The sequence below is a fragment of the Gopherus flavomarginatus genome, chromosome 1 (assembly GCF_025201925.1).
Source record: "Gopherus flavomarginatus isolate rGopFla2 chromosome 1, rGopFla2.mat.asm, whole genome shotgun sequence".
NCBI classification, from domain to species: Eukaryota; Metazoa; Chordata; order Testudines; family Testudinidae; genus Gopherus; species Gopherus flavomarginatus.
The window spans coordinates 93,976,220-94,001,931 of NC_066617.1; the positions used below are offsets into that span (position 1 = coordinate 93,976,220).

Consider the following 25,712-nt stretch of genomic DNA (forward strand, 5'->3'; position numbering starts at 1 on the left):
AGTTCATCACCCTCCTCTTTGTAACCATCTTTTATTTACTTTGAAGGCTATTATCTTGTGCCCCCTCAGTCTTCTCTTCTCCAGATTAAACAAACACAAGATTTTCAATTTTTTCATGTAGGTCATGTTTTCTAGACCTTTAATCATTTTTATTGCTCTCTTCCAGATTTTCTCCAGTTTGCCCACACCTTTCCCAAAGTGTGGTGCCCAGAATTGGATACAATACTCCAGCTAAGGCCTTATCAGTGCTGGGTAGAATGGAAGAATGAGAACACTCCTGCTAATACATCCCAGAATGAAGTTCACTTCTTTCGCAACAGTATTACATTGTTGACTCATATTTCCTTTGTGATCCACTATAAACCCCAGATCTTTTTCTGCAGTACTCCTTCCTAGGCAGTCATTTCCCACTTTTTATTTTACAGTTGATTATTCCCTTCTAAGTGTAGTACTTTGCATTTGACTTTATTGAATTTCATCATATTTATTGCAGACCATTTTTCCAGCTTGTGTTAATCATTTTGAATTCTAATCCTGTCTTCCAAAGCACTTGCAACCCCTCTCAGCCTGGTGTTGTCCGCAAACTTTAAAAGTGTATTCTCTATGCCATTTTCCAAATCATTTATGAAGATACTGAACAGAACCAGACCTAGGGTAGATCCCTCCAGGACCCCACTTGATATGCTCTTCCAGCTTGATTGTGAACCATAACTACTCTCGGAGTACTTTTTCCAACCAGTTATTCACCCACCTTATAGTAAGCTAATTTAAGCTATATTTTCCTGGTTTGTTTATGATACAGTCATATGAGACAGTATCAAAAGCCTTATTAAAGTTGAAATATATGATATCTATTAAAACAACAAGGAGTCCAGTGGCACCTTAAAGACTAACATTTATTTGGGCATAAGCTTTTGTGGGTAAAAAAATCCACTTCTTCAGATACATGGGAGTGAAAATTACAGATGTAGGCATTATTATACGGACACATGAAGAGAAGGGAGTTACCTTACCAGTGTTGAGAGGGCCAATTCAATCAGGGTGGATGTAGTCCACTCCCAATATCTATTGCTTCCCCATTATCAAAAATGCTTGTTACCCTGTCAAGCATATTAGATTGGTTTGACATGACTGTTACTTATCACCTATTGTCTTCTAGGTGCTTACAAATTGATTGTTTGTTTGATTATTTGCTCCATTATCTTTCCAGGTACTGAAGTTAGGTACTGTAAGGACTAGTCAGCCTAACTACAGAAAAAGGAATATTTCCTCTTTTCCAGTCCCGCGGGATCTCGCCCATCCTCCACAAAGTCTCAAAGATAATGCCTAATGGCTCAGAGATCTCTTCAGACAATTCCTTAAGTATACTAGAATGTATTTCATCAGGCCCTGCTGACTTGAAGACATCTAATTTGTCTAAGTCTTAACTTTTTCCTTCCCTCGTTTAGCCTTGGATCCTACCCTATTTATTCTGATGTTCACTATTGTTAGTCATCCAATCACTGCTAACCCTTTTGGTGAAAAGTGAAACAAAAAAGACATTTAATACTGTAGGCATTGCTGCATTTTCTGTTAGTCTTCCTCCTCACTGAGTGATGGGCCTATTCTGTCCGTACATGCTTCTAATGGATTTGTAGAATGTATTACTGTTACCCTTTATGTCCCTACCTAGTTTAATCTCATTTTGTGCCTTGGCCTTTCTAATTTTGTCCCTACATGCTTATAGGGATTTTTTATATTCATCCTTCATAATTTGACCAAGTTTCCACATTTTGTATGACTCTTTTTTTATGAGTTTCAGGTTGTTGAAGATCTCCTGGTTAAGCTAGGATGGTTTTTAACCAGACTTCCTATCTTTCCTATGCTTTGGGATAATTTGCTCTTATGTCCTTAATAATGTCACTTTAAAAAACTGCCAGCTCTCCTGAACTCTTTTGCCTTAGACTTGCTACCCAGAGGACATTATCTACCTGTTCTCTGAGTTTGTTAACATCTGCATTTTTTAAGTTCATTCTCTTCATTCTGCTTTTTTTTCTTCCAACCATTCCTTAGAATTATGAATTCTATCATTTCATGATTACTTTCACCCAAGCTGCCTTCTACCTTGAAATTCCATCTTCCAATATGCAAATGAACTCATTAAATAATTTACCTAAAATGTCACACATAGAGCTGCACCTATGCATCTTCCTTAATACCCCATCCCATTGCAAATTGCATGTGTCTCTCTCTAGTGGCTGGAGTCCAAAACCTTGCTACAAAGGATAGCTAATGTTGTATCTCTTTCAGTTAGTAAAGGCCTGTGATTTTGATGCTGAAGTTCCTGAGTGCTAGTCCTCACGTCATATACATATGGCGAAGTTGGTAACTGCAGTGTCTACAGCCAGGGGTCCATTCAACTGACTGTAGGGAGCTGAACTCTATTAAGTAATGGATGCTGAAGTGAACCTATGAATGTTTTATGCAAACTAATATGATAATGTATTAGTGGCCTACATTTGAGAAGAGATGGGGTGTCCTTGTATTATTTGGAGATATCTGAATCCAGCTCCCACAGATCCTCAGAGGAAGTAAGGAGCTGGTCACCCTTTGGAACAAGGAAGTCCTGAAGAGAGAGGGGTTAACTTGATGAACACCTTCACCACCCTCCTCCTTCCCAGTTTAGTCCAAGAGTCTCCAAACATGTCCTACCCTCTCCCATTTCCTCTCCTTGGTCAGAAGGATGATCACCAGCTTGGGGTGCATCTGGTAGCCGTCTTCACTGAAGGACAAATTCCTCCCTTCAAAGGTGACATTAATCAGGTACCTAGAAGAGAGAAAAAAGATAGAAGATTTTAAACACATAGGAACCACACACAGAACAAGGACGTACCTCTCTGACCACAGTTTAAATGAGGGTTGTAGTGACACTGCAACAGACTTCAAGCAGCAGGGAGGGAATCGGAGAGGGAACAGGGGGAAGTAGCAGTGGCAGAGGGGGAACAGGAGAGCAGTTACTTAAGGAGCTGAGAGACACAGACCAAGGCAATCTTCCACGTGTCATTACTGGTCGCTGTGGTAGGATGATCACTTTCCTCTCTGGCTCTTGCTGAATTGCTGTGTGAGTAGTACCCATCATAACCACATTAGTGCAAGCATGCCCACAGTACTTAATTCCCCCTACCATAAAGGGCATGAATATTCTGCATGTGCTCCAGACTCTAGTCCTCCCTATCTCTCAGAAAGGCATCTCCTTCACATATCATTGAAAGATTGTGATGGGACGGGGGTATGGAGGTGGAGATACTGCTCTCGTCAGGTGGCCAGCTAATGAGGCAGGGGACTGCAGGGAGCACAGTAAGGAAAGTGAGATGCACCTGTAGGGGCCCTATTCAACTGCCATAGACATCAGTGCACTTTTTGGTATTGACTTCAATGGCAGCAGAACAAGGCCAAAAGCAGCTCTGTGTGGCATAGGATTAATTCACAGAATAAAGGCTCTCATAGCCAGTTAAAAGTGTCTTTCTCTAAGGAGGGAATAGTTCATTGTATGTAGTGGGATCAAACAATAAAACTCACAAAGACGAGCAGCCAATCAAATCACTGGACCACCTTCTCAAGATCTCATTTGGTCTATAGCAGGTGCCTCATTGATGAGCAGCCCAGTCCAGTCTTGGGCCATCCCATAATAAAAATAAAAATGGTCTATTAAACAGACTGGGCCTCGTACTCATTTACACTAAGGCAACTGTGCACCACTCTGTCAGTGAAAAGGGCTTTCAAGGAGACATAGCTTGCAGTTCTACTCACTTCAAAACTCCTTGACACTGCCAAAGCATTTTAAAGAGGTCCTGTTGTACATGAGAATCAGGTCTATTGTTTTTAACCATTAGGATGTCCAAATGACGTGTTTTATTTTGAAATGACACTGGGAGTGAGGGAGAGGATAGCTCAGTGGCTTATAAGAAACCTTTGGAAGTCTCTTGTTTGTATATTTCACTTCAACTCACTATCCTGTTCCTGCAGAACTAGAATTTTTCATTACACACCTGCTATATCACAAGTAGAGTCACATCATCGTAAAAGCTAGAGGTGACCATCTTATCGGCAGGGTTGGCCCCAATAACAACTTCTTCGGTGTTTGGTCCAGTCCCATTTTAAAATTACTCAAGCAGTGTTTCTATCACCTACATCAAAAGACTCTTCCACTCGAATACACCACTGTGACACTGGCAGACCAGATGCCAGTTCATGCCAAGCATCCTCGGCCTCAATGGAACACTGACAAATACACAGCTGAAATCAGCCTGGCTCACTTGTGTCTTAGTATGGTTCAAACATATATTAGAATTATAAATGTGTGGTTAAAGTTTAGACTTTATGGAATGCTTACAATCTCACTTGTATCATCTCTATCCAATACTGTAAGAAAATATTTAAACATTTGTATTATAAGCCTCTATGACTGTAAATCACAGATAAAGTGCTGAGCTCCAACTGACAGTGTTATATCCTGGCTAACAAGGAAGGCTCATCAACATCAGATGAACTATTGTGGAACATTAAAGAGGGCAAAAGACTTTATTGACTGCTTTCCCCACCACCACCCCCATGAAGATGAGACATGCAAGTGAATTTCTCACATCAGCTGAGTTTGCAGCTGAAAGCACAAGGGAGGAAGAGAATAAAATCCCCTAACAAGAAGGAACTGTATCTCATGCTTGATTGGACTCTGGGGGCAAGATTTCTAGCCATAAGCAAAGGATCCTCAACTGCTTAGCCTGGGTTAGTCCTAAAAGACATATAGAGCTTGCTGATTATAAAAGCCTCTATTATCTTTTGAAACTTAACATTGGAACTCACTTGTGTATGTATGCTTGCCTGTTTTAACCTTATAAATTACTCTCTGGCTTCCTTTTCCTATTTAATAAATCTTTACATAGTTTATTATAGGACTGGCTACAAGCATCTCTGGTGTGAGATCTAAAGTGTAATTGACTTGGGATAAATTACTGGCCCATTGGGACTGGGAGTAACCTGACTATTGCTGTGATTCTCCTTCTAAGGAATCATCTGTCACAAAGGTCCGGTTGCCTGGCTGGCAAGTGCTCAAAGAGACTGTCTGTGACTCCATGTTAAGGCCGTTATAGTGCCTGAGAAGATTACACCTGATCATTGGTTGGCAAAATCTAAGTATAGAACTCAGAACCAGCTCAGGGTTTGTGCTCTGTCTCTTAAAAGTCTGCCCTGAGGTTGATACTCACTCTTGAGCCTCTGCAGGACAGCTTAACAAACACATTGTGTTAGGAAATGTTTCCTGATACTCAACCTAAATTTTCCCTTTAATTGCATTGAACAATCCTAAAAAATCCCTCTCCCTTTGAGCTATTTAAACCCTCTGAACATTTGTAGAGGATTACCATTACTAACCCCATTATAATTTAACCAAATGACTGTATACACAATCAGTCAAGTTTTTATAAAGCAACTAGTAATTTGAGGTTCCTCCCTTGATGGGTGCCCAATTTGAGTCCAAAGGTTCTGATTTTCAGAGAGCGAGTGCTTATCATTTTCTAAAATTCAGGTCTTTTTTATGATGAGTTCTGTTAGGCACCCAAAATCACTAGTCATTTTTTAAAATCTTGGCCATGTAATGTATGGAACATTTCCTCATGCTATAAGTCCTCCAATCTCAGAACAACTTTTCTTGTTTTTCTCTGAATTCCCTCCAATTATTTTGCATCATTCTGGTACTGATGTGTCCAGAATAGCACATGGTATTCTAGGTGAAAGGCTCCCTCAGAGCACCAGAAAAATTGATAAGATCCCTTCAGTGTGAGGCCAGCATGAGAACTATTTCAATGTGGGTTAAGAGGCAGCTTTGTTTCAATGTTTAGAAAACAGTGGCAAAAAAAGAGAGATTAACTATGCATCAATATTAAATATTTTTCACAACCTCCCAAGAGCAATAACATTGGGGGAATCTCCTTCACCACAGCATGGAAAGTTCATGGAAATCAGCAAGAGCTATTTGGCAACAGGATTTCTTTTCTTTTTATTTTTCATTGCAAAGATCAGAACCATAAAACTAATTAGGGAGGAGTCAAGAGTTGCACCTAAAGCAGCACTAAAGTCCCTCTGTTTTACACTTTAATGACTGAATTTAGTCTCCAAAATTGGTACAGAACTCTTCAGGGAGTTCTCTTCTAGCCCTGTAATAACATATTTACCAATGTTTACAGGAGGGAATACTTAAACGTGCTCCCTCCTGGAAACGTTGCCCTGCTTTCCTTACATTTCTTAAGATACTTGTATCCAAACAACTACTGTGCAGCACCCATGATCTCCAGACCTTGGACACAGACTTGCATGCTCTAATAGTATCTCTGATATAGGCCACTTTTGAAATGTTAAAATTAAACCCATAGTCTTTCTCCTTCGTTGGGATAATGGACATTCACTACTCCAAGATTAGCCAAATGGATTTGCTTAGATCTGTCGGCTACTTCCATTTTCTGTTGCTGCCAGCCTGTCTCCCTCATTCACGAGCTCTGTTTGGCACAGAGATCCCGGGGACCCAGGCAAATAGGCTGGGCAGCCGAGGGTATGGGAGGTGGATGGTGATGGGGAGATGGGCTTCTGGGTGTGGCTATTGGTTAACAGGGATGAGAGGCTGAGCAGGGATGCGTGAGAGACCTGAGGGAAAGGTGGCTTGTGTGAAGGGCAGATGGGGCCCTGCAGCTGTGTAGACAGCCTGGAGTGATGGAAGCCCAGTGCTTCTGTATCAATGTATTAGTGTCTGAAAGGCTCCCTGGCACAGCAAGCCAACTGTGTACAAGACTGACTGTGCTCACCACCATCAGCACACTAAGGGCCCACACATCGCATTGCTGTCTTGGTATGTGTCCCAAACAGCCCTCGTCTCCTCCAACCAGCTGCTCCCAAGTAAGACCTACATTCTGCCAGAACCCCCCAAGAACACCACCTCCCGTGAGCAAGGAGCTGAGTGGGAATGAGGGTGAGCAGGGAGACTGCTCAGCATGTCTGCACGGAGGCACTAGCTATGGAGGGAGGAGACGTGTGCAGTGGGTGGTGGATGGGGGGTGAGGTAATTCAGAGAAGATAAAATCATGGTTGTAGGTTGCAAGGGTTGAGTGAGTAGTTAACTAGTGATATCCTGGGGTTTTTTAATGCTTTAACTGATGATACAGGCACTTGAGCAATCTTAATTGCCTTTTAACAAAGCTTTCTGTTTGTTGGAATAATCATAATACATGCATTTCTCTAGCACCTAATTTCAAACATTAAAGGGTCAAAAATCCTGCCTTCATTTACACCTTGTGCTGCCCATTTGGGTTCTGTGGACCTGCCAAGAGTGCAAAGGCAGAATCCTTAGGAAATTAAGATGCACACAATATTATCCTCCTTTTACAGATGAGCAAACAGGAACAAGAAAGGTAAGCGACTTGACCCTAGTCACATAGCAAGTCAGTGGAAGACCCCATAATAGCACTCAGGAGACATAACGCCTGCTCCTGTGCTCTAACCACTAAGCTACATTCACTTTCCTAGATTTGAGATCGTCAGCACTGCTGTTAATGATGAGTTGTTCCAAAGCCTCATGGAACAGGAAATAGAGCATTAAAATCATACAGAATGGCCAGTTTGGGACTCGACGGTTGCAGATGAGTTACTAGGACAACTTAAATGGCTTCGGCTAGTGATGGAAAAAATGTGGGGAAATTAATGTTTTTAAAGAAAAAAGTTAACTGAACTTTTCTGAACCTCAGATACAGGTTTGAAGTGGATGAGTCTGAATGCTGAGTTAACCAGTTCTGCCTCTTGTCTCTAGTTGCTTGACTGCGGATTCTTTATTCCCGGAGCTACAGACAAGGTGAGCTGAATTGGAAAATGACCCAGCTCAGCCAGTAGAGGTCTCTCTACAACACACCACATGCCCACACACACATGCACCCCTGTGTCCTGTCATTCCATGTTACAGTCAGAAGCGATGAACAGCCAGTCTGAAAACGGCACAATCATCCCAATATCTGCTGCTTTCCCTAATTAGGTACCTTATAAAAATAAAACCACCACTCCATTGGCAGCACCTTCTCAACAGACCCACATCTCTTCATCCAGTCCTTCTCGAATCCCTGGGACAGTTAGTCCTCAAACCCCCTTATAGTGTCACCCAGCATTTCCATCCACACACAAGATGAGAGTCAAATCATGTAGTTAACAAAAGAAAACAACCCACCTCCCCTCTCACTATTGAATCAAATCTAAATTCCCCAAACCTTTTTGAAGGTTCAAAGTCATTTTGGATAACACCCTTCCCACACCACCTTTTTACACTTCTAACAACCACTTCTCTGCTTCTGGATTTTGACGAGGGCTCAACATGCTCAAATATTGCAAAAGGGTTCTCATGAGCATTCCAGGCCCAGCTGGAGACATCTGAAATCTCTTGAAACAGGCTGTGATCGTGAGCTATCAAGTCCAATTACACCGACCCACAGTCTAGATTAGCCTCCAGAAGCAGAGCTAGGTAGAGAATCCTGTCTTCCAAAAATATTTGAGATAACATTTTTTGACATCTTAAATTGGGATGAAAAGCAGGTGTCTCAAAAATTTTCACAAACCAAAAAATAAAATAAAATAATTACAAATTGGTCTGGGTCACTTAAAATGTTTCATTTCAATTGCAGATGGGACACTGGATAGGGTGGGCCAGGGCTCTGAGGTGACACTGAGCATTCTGTCTCTCAGGTGCTGGGCTGGCTGGTTCTTGCTCACATGCTCAGGGTCTAACTGATCGCTCTATGTGGGGTCGGGAAGGAATTTCCCCCCAGTTCAGATTGGCAGGGACCTTGTTGGGGGTTTGCCTGCCTCTGCAGAAGTGCAAGCTGCTTGCCAGGATTATCATTCCCTGCCATTGCAGGGGCCTTGAGCACCGCTGGACCCAGGTGCCCTCCTGCTCTCTGCCTGTAGCATGTAATAGTCTAGTCTCATGTGGGCTATAATACTTTGGTCTCATTTTCATTGTTGGGTTTAGTGGGTGGGTGTTGGTGGCCTGTGTATCCAGAAGGCCAGACTATATGATCTGGTGATGCCTTCCAGCCTTAAACTCTGTAACTCAAAACATTTTTTTAAAACAAAAATCAAAAAAAATCTTTTTGTCTAAATTCACTCAAATGTTGCCTTGCTTTCAATTGAACAACTGATTTGTTCCCAGTATTTCTTTTGAGTCAAGCGATTTGTTCACTTACCTTGGTTCACAAAAAGTTTCTGTTTTGACGAATCAGCATTTTTGGCCAACTGCCTCCTTCATCAATTTATCAAAATATTCCAGACCAGCTCTACTCCTGCACTTCTGGTGCTTAACCCAACTGATCTGCCAGACTTTTTGAAAATTCACCCATCTTTCATTCACCCCATGCTCGACCTGCATTCTGTGCCACATCGGCTGTTGCAGTGCTGATGGCTTGTATTGCTGAGAAATGCAGACACGTCTGGCTGTTTTCATGGAGCATCTGGATGTTGTCAGGTGCAATTTATGGCAAAATAATTCCATGTAGAAAGCCCAATCAGTGCTTATTTAACATGGTACAGGGCCTGGACTCTGCTCCTTCTACTGCAAGAGGAAACGACAGCAGAAGCCATTTAATTATCAGATTAAAATTTAAAGGAACAGTCTTTCACAGTCTGTCTCTCTCTTCTACTCCTTTCTGTCTCTCTTTCAAATTTTCCACTGAATTTGATGAGATGTATTTTAAGGATAGAGGAAAACGAGGCAGCAAAGGGATTGGCTGAAGCATGGCATAGTGCAGGTATCCTGAGAAAAGGCAGCCAAAAAGCTGTCCAAGTTACAGCCACTTTGTGACTAGTGAAACAAACACTCACCGCTGGTTTAAGTGAGCCATTCAGAGCTAGGGGCAGCCTTGTAAAATTCTCCTTGCCTGTTCATGCAGTCATCTCTATTTATTTATTTTAATGGGCGAGTATAACATCATTTTTTCAACCTCATCAATCATCATGAAAAAGGGTAGATGAGCAGATTTTGTGCCTGGTCTGGTAAAGCTCTTTAGGCTCTGTCAAGCTAAATGGCAATACAGAAATGTAAGACATTAGTTTAGTTTATATGTGCCATCAACTTCTATGTAAAACACGTGGAGCTGGTGTAAATGGGTGTAGCTCCATTGAAAACAAGAGGGGCTACACCAGTTTAGGGCAGCTGAGGATCTGGCCTATAGTTTTGATGAAGTCTGGCTTTCCTGATGCTTTATCCTGACTTGTAAAATATTCATTTATATCAGAAGGGACATTATCACTTATGTCTTATTGCTATTTCTCCATTATCTCCTGGAAGACATTTTTTAAAAAATGTGTGCTAATACTTCCATACTCTTGCTACTGCTATGTGTACTTTCAAGGCAAATGGATTTAAGTATGAGCATTTTCCATCACTCCTGCAATAGAAATAAATGCAAACATAGAAGTTAACAACAGTGTATTGCATTTTTCTTCTACTTATTTATTTTCAGTGAATTTATCACTTGGGAAAGATGCTGAGATGACAGCACCTGGAGATGGTGTTCATATTTATCCCCAGAATCCATACATCATGGACAATGGCAGGGCAAGTTCCCCCCCCCCCCCCAATGCAATCCTAACTAAAGGAGACTGTCCCTGGGAATGAACGAGAAGTTCAGTTTCTATGGCCCACACAGTCCTCTGCCCCTCCATTGAGAGCACTAACAAAAAGGCCTATCATTGGCAATTGTAATGGCTGTTTCTGCAATGTGGATGCCTGTCCATTAGGAACTGTACTGAGATGGGACTCATTTTGCAAAGGCTGCTGAATAGCCATCAATTAATAACAGATTTCAGGCACTACCATCCTGAGGAAGGATTGATGCTGATGACCTGAAGATGAAAGGACATATCATCCCACAATCTCCCTGAGCCACCCAGTCTCCTCAGTAACTTTCTTTCATCCACCAAAGAACATCCAGAGCCTGACTCTTCAGTGCCTGGCACCCTGTACAGTCATTTACCCCTAGGAAGGAATAGCTGAAAGACACTGCTTGCCACGCTGGCAGACCAGGTGCCAAAGTCCCCATGCCAAAGTCCCCATGTCTCAGCTGAACACTGACAAACACAGAGCTGGAATCAGTCTGACTCTCCTGTGTGTTAGTATTGCTAAAATAAGTATAAGAATTATAAGAATGTGTTCAGTGTTTATGGAATGCATATATGTTGCTGCCTGCATTAATCTCACTTATAACATCTGTCTCCCATACTGTAAGGTATTATTTAAGCCTTTGCATGCAAGCCTCTGTAACCATGTAAATCTTACCAGACAGGAGAGACATTAACTAGTATGAAATGCTGGTCTACAACAGTCAGTGTTATGGCCTGCCCAACAAGGAAGACCCATTGACACCAGATGAACTAGCGTAGAACATTAAAGAGGAATAAAGACTTTTTTGCTTACTTTTCCCTTCTCCATGAAGATGAGTAATGCAAGTGAATTCCTCCCATCAGCTGAGTTTGCAGCTCAAAGCACAAGGGAGGAAGGGAATAAAAGCCCCTAACATGGAGGAACTGTATCAATATGCTGCTTGGACTTTGCAGAGCAAGGATTATTAGGCGTAAGCAAAGTGCCTAGCCTGGGTTAGCCCTAACAGATATATAGAGCTTGCTGATTATATATGCTTCTATTATCTTTTGAAACAACACTGGAATTCATTTGTGTGGGGTGGAGGTGTACTGGCTTTAACTTTGTAAATAACCCTCTGGTTTTATTTTCGTATGTAATAAATCTTTAGATAGTTTATTATACGATCGGATACAAGCAGGGGTGGCAGGTTTGTAGAAATGTTCGTGGTACCCAGAACCCCCCATATAACTCACCGCCCCTGGCTACAAGTGTTGTCTTTGGTATGAGATCTAGAGTACAATTGACCTGGGCTAAGTGACCACTGGGACTGGGAGTAACCAGAATATTGCTGTGATTCGTTGTGCAAGGAACCATCTATCACAAAGATAGGCTTCCCTGTTTCTACTGCCCCAGTCCTTTAAATAGCCGCCAGAACCCCAGAGAAGCAGCGAGGCTCCAGCGGCTATTTAAAGAACTGGAGCGGCAGAGGCAGCTGGAGCCCCCCGCTACCCCAGGGTTCTGGGGACTATTTAAAGGGCCTGGGGCTTCCCTGCTTCTACCGCCTGAGCCCTTTAAATAGCCACCGGAGCTCGGGAGTAGTGGTGGTGGGGCTTCAGCAGCTATTTAAAGGGTCAGGGTGGTAGAAGCAGTGGGAGCCGTGGACTTTTTAAATAGCCCCAGAGCCCCGCTGCTGCTACCCCAGCGCTCCAGCAGTGGGGCTCTGGTGGCAATTTAAAGGACCTGGGGCTCCAGCCCCTGCTGGGAGCCCCAGGCCCTTTACATCACCCCCTGGGGAAGCCGGGCCACCCTGGTATGGTGCACTGGCTCTTGCCGATATGCCGTACGGGGGCATATTGGCTTACTTTCACCTTTGGGTAAGGGGGTGAGGCTGCAAGCTCCAGCGGCTGTGTGGCATCCTTACACAGCAGCATGGTAAGGGGGCCACCCAGGGCTGGGAAGAGGGGTTGGATAAGGGGTAGGGAGTCGTTGGAGGGGGCGGAGGTTCTGGGGGGGCGGTTAGGGGCTGGGGAACAGGGGGGTTGGGTAGGCATGGGAGTCCCAGAGGTCTGTCAGGGTGGTGGTGGATGGGGTTGGGGCAGTCAAGGGACAGGGAGTGGGGCGAGTTGGGTAGGGGGTGTGGTCCAGGGCGCAGTTAGGGTGCAGGGGTCTTGGAAAGGGGTGGTCAGGGGACAAGGAGTGGGGGGTTAATGGGTTGCGGGTTCTGAGGGGGACAGTTGGGGGCAGGACGTGGCTTAAGGTCAGATGGGTGGGTGGCTGGCGGGGAGACAGGCAGGTTGGGCTTGTACTCACCATGCAGTTCCCTACCGGGTCTTCGGCGGCACTTCCGCGGCAGGTCCTTCACTCGCTCCGGGTGAAGGACCTGCCGCCAAAAACCCGGAGCGAGTGAAGACTCCCCTGCCATCGAACTGCCGAGGATCCAGTAGGGAACCAGTTCTTAGGATTTTGGGAGCTCATTGCTGGTGGCAAGACAGAATTCAAAGCACCCAAGGGGACTGTCTGTGACTCCATGTTCATGCTTTGTTATAGTGCCTGGGGAGTTTACACCTGATCATTGTTTGGTGAAATCACTCACAACCAATTTGGGGTTTGTGCCATGGTTCTTAACAGTTTATCCTGAAGTTGGTATTCGCTCTTGAGTCATTGCAGGACAACTTGAAACTCCCACTCTGATCTGGTGGTATTTTATATTCCTAAATGACAAGGGCTAGGCAGTGGAGAATGAGGCCCTTAGTCAGAAAAGCAGATACAGTTTGGGATGGGATGATCTGATTTAGAATAAACAGCAGGCTCAAATCTTCACTTCCCTCCTCATCCCACCAAAAATAATCCTGAAACCCAGACCAACCTCCCCCAAATGCAAAGACCAAAGTCTTTTTTGATTAACTTATTTTTACAGATATTGTCCACACCAAAGCTGACCAAAAACTGTCTTTCAAAGTTGTTCTCAGTGGAAAAAAAGGGTTTTCTACTCAAACGAATTTTCACAGAAGTGTCTGCTTTCCATGGAAAATGTCAGCTTTATATTAAAAAAAAGAACATCTGAAAATTGAAAAGATTTTGGCCAAAATACAGAAATTTTTCATTTTGAAATCCCACCAGAGTGATATGTGAAGACTGTGGTTTGGGTGCCTCCTACCTCCACTCTCCTCTATGGGTCAGGTCCCCAACCAGATTTCACGTCCATGATTCGGGGTGGCTGGCCAGCGACCCCCATGATGCACTGGCCAGCGACCCACATGATGCAGTCAGCAACAGGGGAAATAGCAGATTTACTCCATCCTGGGAGCCCTAGCCAATAAGCAGCAGATCTGGCTGAAGCTGGAAAGTCCTATAAATCTCATGGGAAATCAACCCATTCTCATAAGCTTTCCTAGCTCCAGAAGTTTAGATTAACTGAACATCCAACACTTCAGGGTTCACCCTATTGCTCGTATGAAAGAGGAACTTTAGACAAGGGGCAATGAAGCTGGTTAGATGAAATATGAACAAAACAAAACCATCAGCCAAAGCATGGCTCAAGCCACACACCTTTCAGGTTTTTAAAAAAATTCTGGCTAACTAATTTTTGGTTTTAAATGTTATTTTTCATTTCCAAAGCTGCCCCTCCTTGCTCAGTCAGTAGGAATGAATGTGCTAATACATCACTGTTCTCCTGCGCATTTCTATCCAAACTGGAAACTGGAGCACTGGAAATCTATTTCTTTTAGGCTGCACCAGGCAGCAAGAGTATGGAAAAATCACATTTGTCAGAAGGCCTGTCAGTAGGCAATAATTACTCCTTGGCACTCACCAAACAGCTTCCTGACATAAGGCAAATACAGAAAGGCCAAGAGATGCGCTTCAGATCTATTTATCTTTCTTAGGTCTTCTCTATAATACGCAGTTTTGTCGACAAAAGTCAGGTTTCACTGACAAAACAGCAGAGGTGTACACCCAATAACGCAGCTCTCGACGATTTAACTCTCCTGCTACACTAACATAATAAAACCACCTCGATGAGCAGCATAGAGCTTTTTGCGACAAAGTTAGAGTGACACAGTGTCAGTGTGGACACTGCTCTTGCTTATGTGCCCTAAGTGGCCTCCAGGAGGTGTCCCACAATGCCCATCATGACCAGTCTGGTAAGCAGTTTCTACTCCGCTGCCCTGCAGCCAGGAACACAGGCATGCGCCCAGGGCCGGCTTTATGACCCACAGGGCCTGATTAGAATACTCAATGGTGGGGCGTCCAAAATGCCACTGAAGAGCCCCGGAGCAGACCCCCCGCTGCCAAAATGCCACCAAAGACCCCTGGAGCGGACCCCTCACTGCTGAAATGCTACCAAAGACCCCCGGAGTGGGGTCCCCTTAGGCGCGGGTGTGGGACCCTCTTCGGTGTGGGGCCCGATTCCAGGGAATCAGGTGAATTGGCTTAAAGCCAGCCCTGCATGCGCCCCTCCTCCTTTAAAGCCCAGAGAATTTTTTGAGATTCCACTTCCTGATTGTTTGGCGTGGACAGCTCACATCACATCTTCCCAGCTGACAATGCTGGCTTTCCACAGCAAACAGGCTCTTCATGTAAACCAGAGTTGCTGTATCTGTTGAGTCTGTGGAGAGAGGAGGCTGTGCGGTTGCAGTTTCGATACAGCCACAGGAACTTTGACACTAATGAGCAGATTGCTTGGGGCATGGATGAGAAGGGGTATTAAAGGGACACACAGCAGTGCAGTGCTAAGATTGAGGAGCTGAGGCAGGTGTACCAAAAGGCAAGGGAGGCCAATCGTCGCTCTGGTGTGGCACCAAAAACATGCCGCTTCTACAAGGAGCTGCACACCATCCTTGGCAGGGACCCCCACCTACACTGCCAAGAGCCCTGTGGATACTTCAGGGAGATTGAGGCAGTGGCCAGCACAGTCAGCCCTAAGGATGAAGTCGTGGATGAGGAGGTCATGCTGGAAGAGGACATGGGACAGGCAACAGACTCGTCTAGAGGCATGGTGAGCCAGGACCTCTTTTTGACTCTGGAGGGGTCTAGCCAGTCCCAGCCATCTGGTTTTGGTGTGCCTGAAGCAGGAGAGGGGAGCACCGATAAGTATTCCTTTTCCTTTGATAGTGCACAGTTACATATGAATTAAGGGATCAAAATTAACACTAAGTTCCATTTACATCTGCGTCATATTCCCCTGTGCAGCTACGCAGCTGGGGCCCTGTAGAAAAGTTGGTTGATGCACTCCAAGATCTCCCCGGAATCCTCCATAGAGATCTCTAGGAAACTTTCCTGCAGATACTCTGCAATCCTCTGCCAAAGGTTCCTTCGCAGAGCTGTTTTGTTTCTTTCCCCGTTGTGGGAAACTCTGCCACACCAATCAACAATTACTTCTGCAAAAACCAAAGCAGCACACAGGCGACCAACATACAGACCCGGTCTGAAGTCACACATGCAGGAGCTGCATCCTTGCATCTTCGGTAACCCTCAGTAGTGTGATTTCAGCTTCAATCACTGCTGCCTGTGGAAAATGATGCCAGTATTCAGAATAGTGTCCCTAGGCGCTTGCATTGATCCCCTTTTGAAACCATCCAGACCCTTTGTCCCATCTTGCACCACCCCAGGACAAACTCACCATGCTTAGTGTTGTGCCCATGCTTTGTGCTTGCCAAGGGAAAATGAGAACGAGGTATATGCAACTTTTATGCACAATACTGACTCAGTGTATTGTTTCTTTTGTTTCTGCAGATGTGCCCTTGAGGGCCAGCTCCTACACATTGGTGGATTGCCTCCATCAGATAAGGAGGAAGAGTAAGAAGGACATGTTTCATGAAGCGCTGCAATCGTCAAATCAGACCAATAGCGAGCACAGAGCATGGAGAGAGACAATAAATGAAAGCCTAGAAATGGATAGTCAGGAGAGGAAACAGGGTCAGGAGCAGATAATAAAGCTCATGGAAGACCAAACAGACATGCTGAGGTCCCTGATTGTGCTGCAAGTGGAACACATGCATGCTTGACTCTCCCTGCAGCCCATGCAGAACTGCCTTTCTTGCCCTTCCCAAATTCCCTCCCCATATTCGTCTCATGTTCTCGTTCCATCACAGTACTCCTCGCACATCACCCTTACGGACATTTTCCATAACAACAGCTGGACTTACACACAGATGTGAGATCCTCACTTCAGCGAGCTTCCGCCGACGTGCACAGGCAGAAATTGTGGAAAAACAACATCGCTTGCCTCATAACCTAAGTTGTGCAGAATGCAATGTCATCCACAGCCTCAGAAACTACCCTGACATTATCATCAAAGAGGCTGATAAAGGAGGTGCTGTTGTCATCATGGACTGGTCTGACCACCAAAAGGAGGCCACCGGACAACTCTCGAATACCAAATTCTACAGGCCAATTCCCTCAGATCCCACTGAGGAATACACTAAGAACTGCACCATCTACTCAGGATGCTCCCTACACTAACACCGGAACAAATCAACATACCCTTAGAGCCCCAGTCAGGGTTATTCTATCTACTACACAAGATCCACAAACCTGAAAATTCTGGACGCCCCATCATCTCGGGCATTGGCACTCTCACTGAAGGACTCTCTGGATATGTGGACTCTCTACTCAGACCCTATGCCACCAGCACTCCCAGCTATCTCCGTGACATCACTGATTTCCTGAGAAAACTACAGTGCATTGGTGACCTTCCTGAAAACACCATCCTAGCCACCATGGATGTAGAGGCTCTCTATACAAACATCCCACACGCAGATGGAATACAAGCTGTCAGGAACAGTATCCCTGATGATGCCACAGCACAATTGGTTGCTGAGCTCTGTGCCTTTATCCTCACATACAACTATTTCAAATTTGATGACAATATATACCTCCAGATCAGTGACACCGCTATGGGCACCCGCATGGCCCCACAATAGGCCAATATTTTTATGGCTGACCTGGAACAACGCTTCCTCAGCTGTCGTCTGCTCATGCCCCTTCTCTACCTACACTACATTGATGACATCTTCATCATTTGGACCCATGGAAAGGAGACTCTGGAAAAATTCCATCATGATTTCAACAGCTTCCACCCTACCATCAACCTCAGCCTGGACCAATCTACACGGGAGATCCACTTTCTAGACATCACAGTGCAAATAAGTGATGGTCACATTAACCTCACCCTATACTGAAAACCTACCGACCACTATGCCTACCTTCATGCCTCCAGCTTCCATCCCAGGCACACCACATGATCCATTGTCTACAACCAAGCACTGAGGTACAACTGCATCTGCTCCAACCCCTCAGACAGAGACCAACACCTACAAAATCTTCACTAAGCATTTCCAAAACTACAATACCCGCACGAGGAAATAAGGAAACAGATCAACAGAGCCAGACGTGTACCCAGAAGCCTCCTACTGCAAGACAAACCCAAGAAAGAAAACAACAGGACTCCACAGGCCATCACATACAGTCCCAAGCTAAAACCCCTCCAACGCATCATCAGGGATCTACAACCCATCCTGGACAATGATCCCACACTTTCACAGGCCTTGGGTGGCAGGCCAGTCCTTGTCCACAGACAACCTGTCAACCTAAAGCATATTCTCACCAATAACTGCACACCGCACCATAGTAACTCTAATTCAGGAACCAATCCATGCAACAAACCTCGATGTCAACTCTGCCCACATATCTACACCAGCGACACCATCACAAGACCTAACCTGATCAGCCACACCATCACCGGTTCATTCACCTGCACCTCCACCAATGTAATATATGCCAGCAATGCCCCTCTGCTATGTACATCGGCCAAACTGGACAGTCCCTATGGAAAAGGATAAATGGACACAAATCAGATATTAGGAATGGCAATATACAAAAACCTGCAGAAGAACACTTCAATCTCCCTGGACACACAATAACAGATCTAAAGGTAGCCATCCTGCAGCAAAAAAACTTCAGGACCAGACTTCAAAGAGAAACTGCTGAGCTTCAGTTCATCTGCAAATTTGACACCATCAGCTCAGGAATAAACAAAGACTGTGAATGGCTTGCCAACTACAAAACCAGTTTCTCTTCCCTTGGTTTTCACACCTCAACTGCAAGAAAAGGGCCTCATCCTCCCTGACTAAACTAACCTCGTTATCTTAGCCTGCTTCTTGCTTTCATATATATACCTGCCCCTGGAAATTTCCACTACATGCATCTGACGAAGTGGGGTATTCACCCATAAAAGCTCATGCTCCAGTATGGCTATTAGTCTATAAGGTGCCACAGGACTCTTCGCTGCTTTTACAGATCCAGACTAACACGGCTACCCCTCTGATACTGCTCACTGTCATGTCCCTTGTAAGAAATGTAAATTTGTGTATTGCAGTTTAATAAAAATTTAGGCTTACAAAGACTATGATTATTTGTGACCTACACGTTATTGGGGCTCATTGTCAAAATGCTGATTCAAAGCCTCCCTGATTTGAATAGCACCCTCCCTTCCCTCCCCCTTGTCAAGCCCCTATAAAAGGCCAAGTGTCTGGTTGTTCAAAAACAGCTGCCAGGCGATTGACCTCAACACTCCACTCATGGGAAAACATTTCCCCCTAGGCTTCACAAATGTTATGCAGAGCACTGCTGGCTGCTATGACCATGGAACTATTTTCTTCATAGAGGTCTAATCTGCCAAAAAGCAGCACCAGCGACCCTTTAATGTGCCAAAAGTACATTCTACAGTCATTCTACATCTGCTGAGCCTGTTGCTGAAGCACTCCTTGCTGTTCTTAAGGTTTCTGGTGTAAGACTTCATGAGTCATGGGAGTAAGGGGTAGTCTGGATCTTCTAGGATCACTATAGGCATTTCCACATCTCCTATTGGAATCTTCTGGTCTGGAAAGAAAGTCCCCATTTGCAGTTTTCTATACAGGCCAGTTTTCCTGAAGATTCATGTGTCAAGCACCTTCTCTGACCATTGATGTCAGTGAAATGACCCTGGTGATTAACTGGCGCCTGCAATACCATAGAGAAGTAGCCCTTTCTGTTGATGTACTCCATTGCAAGATGATCTGGGGCAAAACTGGGATATGTTTGCCATCTATCACTTCACCACAGTTAGGGAATCCCATTGTCGCAAAGCCATCCACTATTTCCTGCACATTGCCCAGAGTTACAGTCCTTCGTAGCAGGAGGCAATTAATGGCCCTGCACATTTGTATTACCACAACCTCCACGGTGGATTTCCCCCACTCCAAACTGATTCAGCCTGGAGTGGCCAGCTTCCACACAGCGATTGCTTCTCCACCATTAGGGCAGTTCTCATTCTGATGTCCTTGCACCACAGAGTGGGGATGAGCTCCACACAGAATACAAGGGACGTGGCTTCGCACATACAAACATTCTGCAGCCACTGCTCATCATGCCATACCTGTATCACAATCTGATCCCACCACTCAGTGCTTGTTTCCCGAGCTCAATAGCAACAGCCCACCATGTGCAGCTGCTCCATGAATGCCAATATCAATCTTGAATTGTTTTTTTCCATGGCACACAAAAGGGCAGACAGCATGAATTCCTGTTCACATTCATAGGTCATAAAATACTGCAGGATCAGCCGCATTGTGTTCATAACTCTTGTAACAAGTCTGGTGAGAAGCGCAGGATCCATGCTTTCAGGCAGGGATGGCGGGCGCAAAGTTTGTAGGGGCAGTTGAAAACCGGTGCGAAATGCAGTCAGAAGCCATTGGAATTATGGGACAGAGAAAATCATGTGGTGGTGATCCAGTCCTCATGATGCACTGTGATTGATTCCCAGAACTCCAAGTGGGAGAAGGTGGTGATTTGCATCGTGGGATAGCTACCCACAGTACACTGCTCTCTATTGGTGCTGGAGCACCAACTGTGGACACACACTCTGCCCACACAAGGAGGATTGTGTGAACATGCACAAGTGATGTAATTACGGCGGTTTATGATCATCGACATAACTTAAGTCGACTTAACTCTGTAGTAACATGGCCTTAGAGACCAATCATGCAAACACTACCAGGAATAACACCAAGAAAAGTCACTTTGAAGTCACTGGGACTATTCATGGCAGTATTACATCAAGTAGTAAGTGTCTGCAGGATCCGGACCATTGGTATGTTCTAGGTGCCTACCACCATGATATCTAAGTACCAGAATGTCGTTATGTTTATCTGGAACTCATTCCAACTTCTGAGCTGGAAACCAGGGCCAGAACTTTTGTGAGCAGAACAGATTTTCCTCCAGAGATTTCAGGTCCTTCTTCTTTCCAGTTGGGCTATTAAAATCTGCCAGAAGACATTTCCTTCCAGCATTTCAGTGCTGTCTGGAACTGAGCAATGCTGAGGCAGCTCAGGAAACTGAAATAAAGCATTTTTTTTTAAATCAGCAAATTAAATGAACTTTTTTCAACCCATCAAAAAACATTTGGGGGCTTTGGGTTAGTAATCATTTAGCTGACACCAAAAACGTGCACTGCACTTTAAAGGACATAGAATTTGGTGCAGTCACTATCCTAAAGGGTTCACCAAAGAAGTCTTGACTCAACATTACTTTTCTGAAGTGGTGCATCCTCTTTCTAAACACACAAGGTAGCATGGTAGTGGTTTAAATCCTTCCAACATTTTCATTGGGGAGTTGATTAGAAGAAACAGGTAATCGCTCTGTCAGTATTGTGTGCGGGTTAGAACTCTGCTGTTCCTCCTTTGTCAGAGGACCAGTTCTTTCTACTCTCTCTATCTTCCATTCTCTCTCATCTCTCCCTCTATGGGTTGATGTTTCCATGGAAACGTGTTCTTTAATGCCTCTGAAATTACATTGCAGTTTAAGTATTAACCCCTTCCTGACCAAGGCAGGCCGCAAAGATTTGTTTCCCCTTTTAAAACTTCCTTGAGATTGTTTTGTTAAAGAATTAGGAAAGCCTCATTCCTAGTCCTGAGAAGACAGCACATCCAGTATTCACCTTACAGTGGATGTGGAGTGGTGTGTGCTGGGTGTGGGGGTGGCGGGGAGGCTGTGTCTACAGAATGGTCTGATTTAAGATTTTAATTATACAACTCACTGATTTTATTTTTATTTTTATGTAAAACCACTCTTGAAATGTCTCTCCACACCCAAACAGGAAAAATGCTTGTAGCAAAAGAAGTGGAGTGGGAGAGCTAGGAAGAAACAAAGCTGAGAGCCCTCGCGCAGTGAGGTGACAGCTTGGGGAAATATCAGGGAAGAAGCACTAAATCAGTTGTAACAACAGTGGGCAGCAGCATCTTCATTGCAAACTGTCATAATCACAACCATCTCCACTCTTTCTCCAGCCAGCCTCCTCTTCCTCCTCATAATCATGCCCGTAATTAGCCACTATATTCTTCACTGCCACTCAAACTGCCATCGTTATGCTCAGGGCAATCAATGCTCTCATCACCACCAGCACCCTCATCTCTGCTACTTCTCCTATTAACATCATCTTCACCACCCAAACGTCTGCCATTGTCATCACTAGCATCCTTATCACTAGCACTGTAATACCAGCTGTCACACTCACCATCAGCTCCAGCACAGCTGCAACCCTCTACCCGTTGCCTTCATCACAGCCACCCTCATTATGTCATCTTTATAACTCTCCGCTTCTGCAGGCTCACTACTGCATAATCCTCTTTGGGGGTCTCTGGGGCTCTGTGGCCACCACATTTGGCCCTAAACCAGTCCCTGCTGGCATGCCAGGTGAACCATGGCTCAGCCAAGCACTGGAACTGCTAGGGCTCTAGCAGCTGATGGGTCCCATTATGCGTTTCTCCCACCACCAAACTCCTCCCAGGGCTCTACACCCTGTCCACCCTCCACAGAACCTTCCACTCCTGGCAATTTACGTCCTTCCCCAACAGACGGACAGGGGCAGCAGCACATTCACCCTCGGCAGACTCATTACCATGCTGTCTGCTGACCTCAGCAGATTTATCACAGCTGTAATCTCTGTTGCAACTATACCTGCTGCCATCCTCCCCATGATCTCAACCACCCCTGTAAAAATTAGTGAGGTCTACAAGAAAGAGGGTCAGCCATGGAATCTGTGGTCCTAACTCCCCTTTCCAGACTTTCAATCCGCTTCCTGATTTCATGCACTCCCTCTGTCTGCCCACAAAGTTACCCAGCCTGACAAGTCTCCCAGCCATGCCTTTCCAACTACATCACCCACATCCTCAAGAGACATCTCTCTCGCAGCAGAGCTCTTATGCTGGGCTCCCAGTGTAGCAGAAGAATGAAGGCGAGTGCTACTGTAAAGTGAAGAGCTATCCTTTGGATGATAAATTCAAGCAAGCTCTTTTTTGCCTGCCTTTGGCAGACTCTCAAAATGAGAGTTAGAAGTAGTTAGGAATTTTTCCATCAGAAAATGCTGATTTGTCAAAATCAAAGCTTTTCTCTAGAAAGGTTTCACAGGTTCAAGACACAATTTCTGGTTCAACCACAGATAGCAAATACCCCAGGGGTTAAAGCACTCATCCAGGGTGTGGGAGACCTAGGTCCTGCTACTTGCTGTCCTTGATTTGGAGTAGGGAATGGATCCTGGATCTCCCACATCCCAGGTGAGTGCTCTAGCCTCCCCCCCACCGACCTAGAGAGCCAGCCTCTCCCTCTGGCCCAATGACTATTTCATTTTTTATACGAAGTGGAACAGCTCCAACAGGAGAGACTGAGACTGACTCTACCGCCCAGTGAACTTGGGCTTCCTCAATCCCAGGTGAATGGCCTAATCACTGGGCTATTTGCTGTACTGCAGTAGAGCTGTCTGTCTCTCATTTTTCATGAAAAATTTCAAATGGTCTAATTTCCCCCAATGCAGAATTATAACAAAATTTAAAACCTCAAAGTTTTGTGAAACATAATTCTTATTTTCCAGACAATCCTAGTTACAGGTATACTGGGCCCATTTTGAAAAGAGCTGGGGACAACACTAAGGTCCTACCCAGGGTTCATGTGTTTAAATCATTTATACCACTTCCCAGCAGATGACCTGTATCATTAAACTCTGTAAAATGTTGTGTGTGGTGGTTTGTAGGAAAGACACTATGCTAAATAAAGTTGCCTTCTGTCTCTCAGTAAAAGACTCCGATGTCTGAGGCTGTGTGAGCTACTGCTGAGTACAGAACGGCTGTCATTTGCCTACACGGTCATTGCACTCTCAGTTTCTCACTCGTTGCTCTTTAGGATCAATCCCTGGAGTATGAAAGGTGCTAGAGGAAAGAAAATATTCACTTCTAAGGGACCAGTTCAACTCCGGTCCCAGACTGGTAGTGACTTCAGTGTTTTTCTTCTGGTTGATGTTCAGCAGCCTCTCTGAAACACATTGACAGTCTCTGTTAGACAGATGTCCACAACAGCACTCTATCTAACTGGTTCTCTTTTTTGTCAGTGTCAGCAAAGAGACCAAGGACTGAAAGAGAAAAAGCTCCCCAAGAGCTGGTCCATCTCAGTGGTTCTCAAACTATTGCGCTGATGACCCCTTTCACGTAGCAAAACTCTGAGTGTGAGCCCCCCTTATAAATTAAAAACACTTGTTTATATATTTAATGCCATTATAAATGCTGGAGGCGAAGCGGGGTTTGAGGTGGAGGTTGACAGCTCGCGACCCCCCCATGTAATAACCTCACACCCCCCTGATGGGTCCCAACCCCCAGTTTGAGAACCCCTATTGTGCGGAGTCAAGGCACATTGACAGGCTAAGCGGGAAATGGGAGGAGCCTGCACTCTTGCTAGGTCATGCCTTACCTCATTCACAGATAAAGAACTTCAATCTGCAGGGGCTGCCAGTGCATTACCTTTCACGTGCAGTGAATTAATTCAGTAAAGAAGGAGATATGAAGGTGCAGCATTGTGATATTATGATTTTGGAGAAAAACATTTTTTAGGTTTCTAATATTACTAATGGTCTAATAAAAATGCTGTACATGAAAGTCTTCTCCTGTATCCCCACTGCTTCATGAGGAGGAGACATACATGTCAAAGAAGTGGAGAGAGAGAGAGAGAGAGAGAATCAAATTCAGCCACAAAATAAGGAGGTGCAACTTCACTGAAACCACTGGGAGCAGTTCCGACTTAGTCCAGGAATAAATTTGGCCCTGAATTACTTCTCTGCTCACTCCCTGGAAAGAAGTCAGTCTTAAGAGGTCTGGATTATGATACTGGATTCCTCATTAGACTCTCATGAAGTGTAGAGATTTGATTTAGGTAAAGAGACAAAATTTGGAAAGGTTTGTTTGAATCTCTTCACTCTTCCCTCCCTGGTAGTAAGACTTGAAAACTGCCCCAGAACAAATCTTTCCTCAGAAGATTTCCAGGCTTCCTGGGACTGGATGGGTAGGGAATGCCACAATTAACATCTTTCCACAGTTACTTTGGTACTTTTGATTTCCAGCTCCCAAACCAGGAAGTGTGACCACATCACAGGTGGAAATAGGGGATGGGGTAGGTGGGGAATATGAACTGAACATTCAGAGGTTTAGAAATAGCACTAGGATTTGGTCTGAAACAGCAAAAGGTTTGAGACTAGTTCCGATTTGTCTCAGGACCAGTATCTCGTTATATTTCATCCCTGTAAAGTACACTGTAAACACCATATGGCCTTATGCTGCAGTAAATAGTAATGAATAATCTGTACCAATTTCATTCTGTAACACTCAATTTAACATTTCACAAAAGCAGACACCGTGGGGTAAAATTTTCAGGAACACATATGACACTTTGGGACCTAAATCCTATTGGCTTTCAATAAGACAGGATTCTAAATGCCAAAGACACTTTTGAAAAAGGGACTTTAATCTTCTAAATCACTTAGGTGCTTTTGAAAATTAACCTCACATAATGACTGAGCGTCCCTAAGTCTTGAATTCCCCTACCCAGCCTCCCATCACCTTCTTTGAAGAGGGCTTTAGAGTCCAGGACAATAAACCTTTCCCCACTCCAATGGGCAAGGCTTTAAAGAGGCAGATAGAACTTCCATTCCCAACCACCCCCCGCTCTGATGTTAAAAGAAAAAGTAAACTATGAACTAAAGGAAAAACAT

General features: G+C 44.6%; 1 protein-coding gene across 4 annotated transcripts in view; it reads right to left on the bottom strand.

Moving 5' to 3' along the window:
• GRIN2B (glutamate ionotropic receptor NMDA type subunit 2B) overlaps positions 1-25,712 on the bottom strand; it is a 333,110-nt gene that overhangs the window by 123,760 nt on the left and 183,638 nt on the right. For all 4 annotated transcript variants that reach the window (XM_050953765.1, XM_050953735.1, XM_050953745.1 and 1 more), the window contains exon 5: positions 2,692-2,806. In XM_050953765.1, the coding sequence (XP_050809722.1) occupies positions 2,692-2,806 (115 nt within the window). The remainder of the gene's footprint in view (positions 1-2,691; positions 2,807-25,712) is intronic.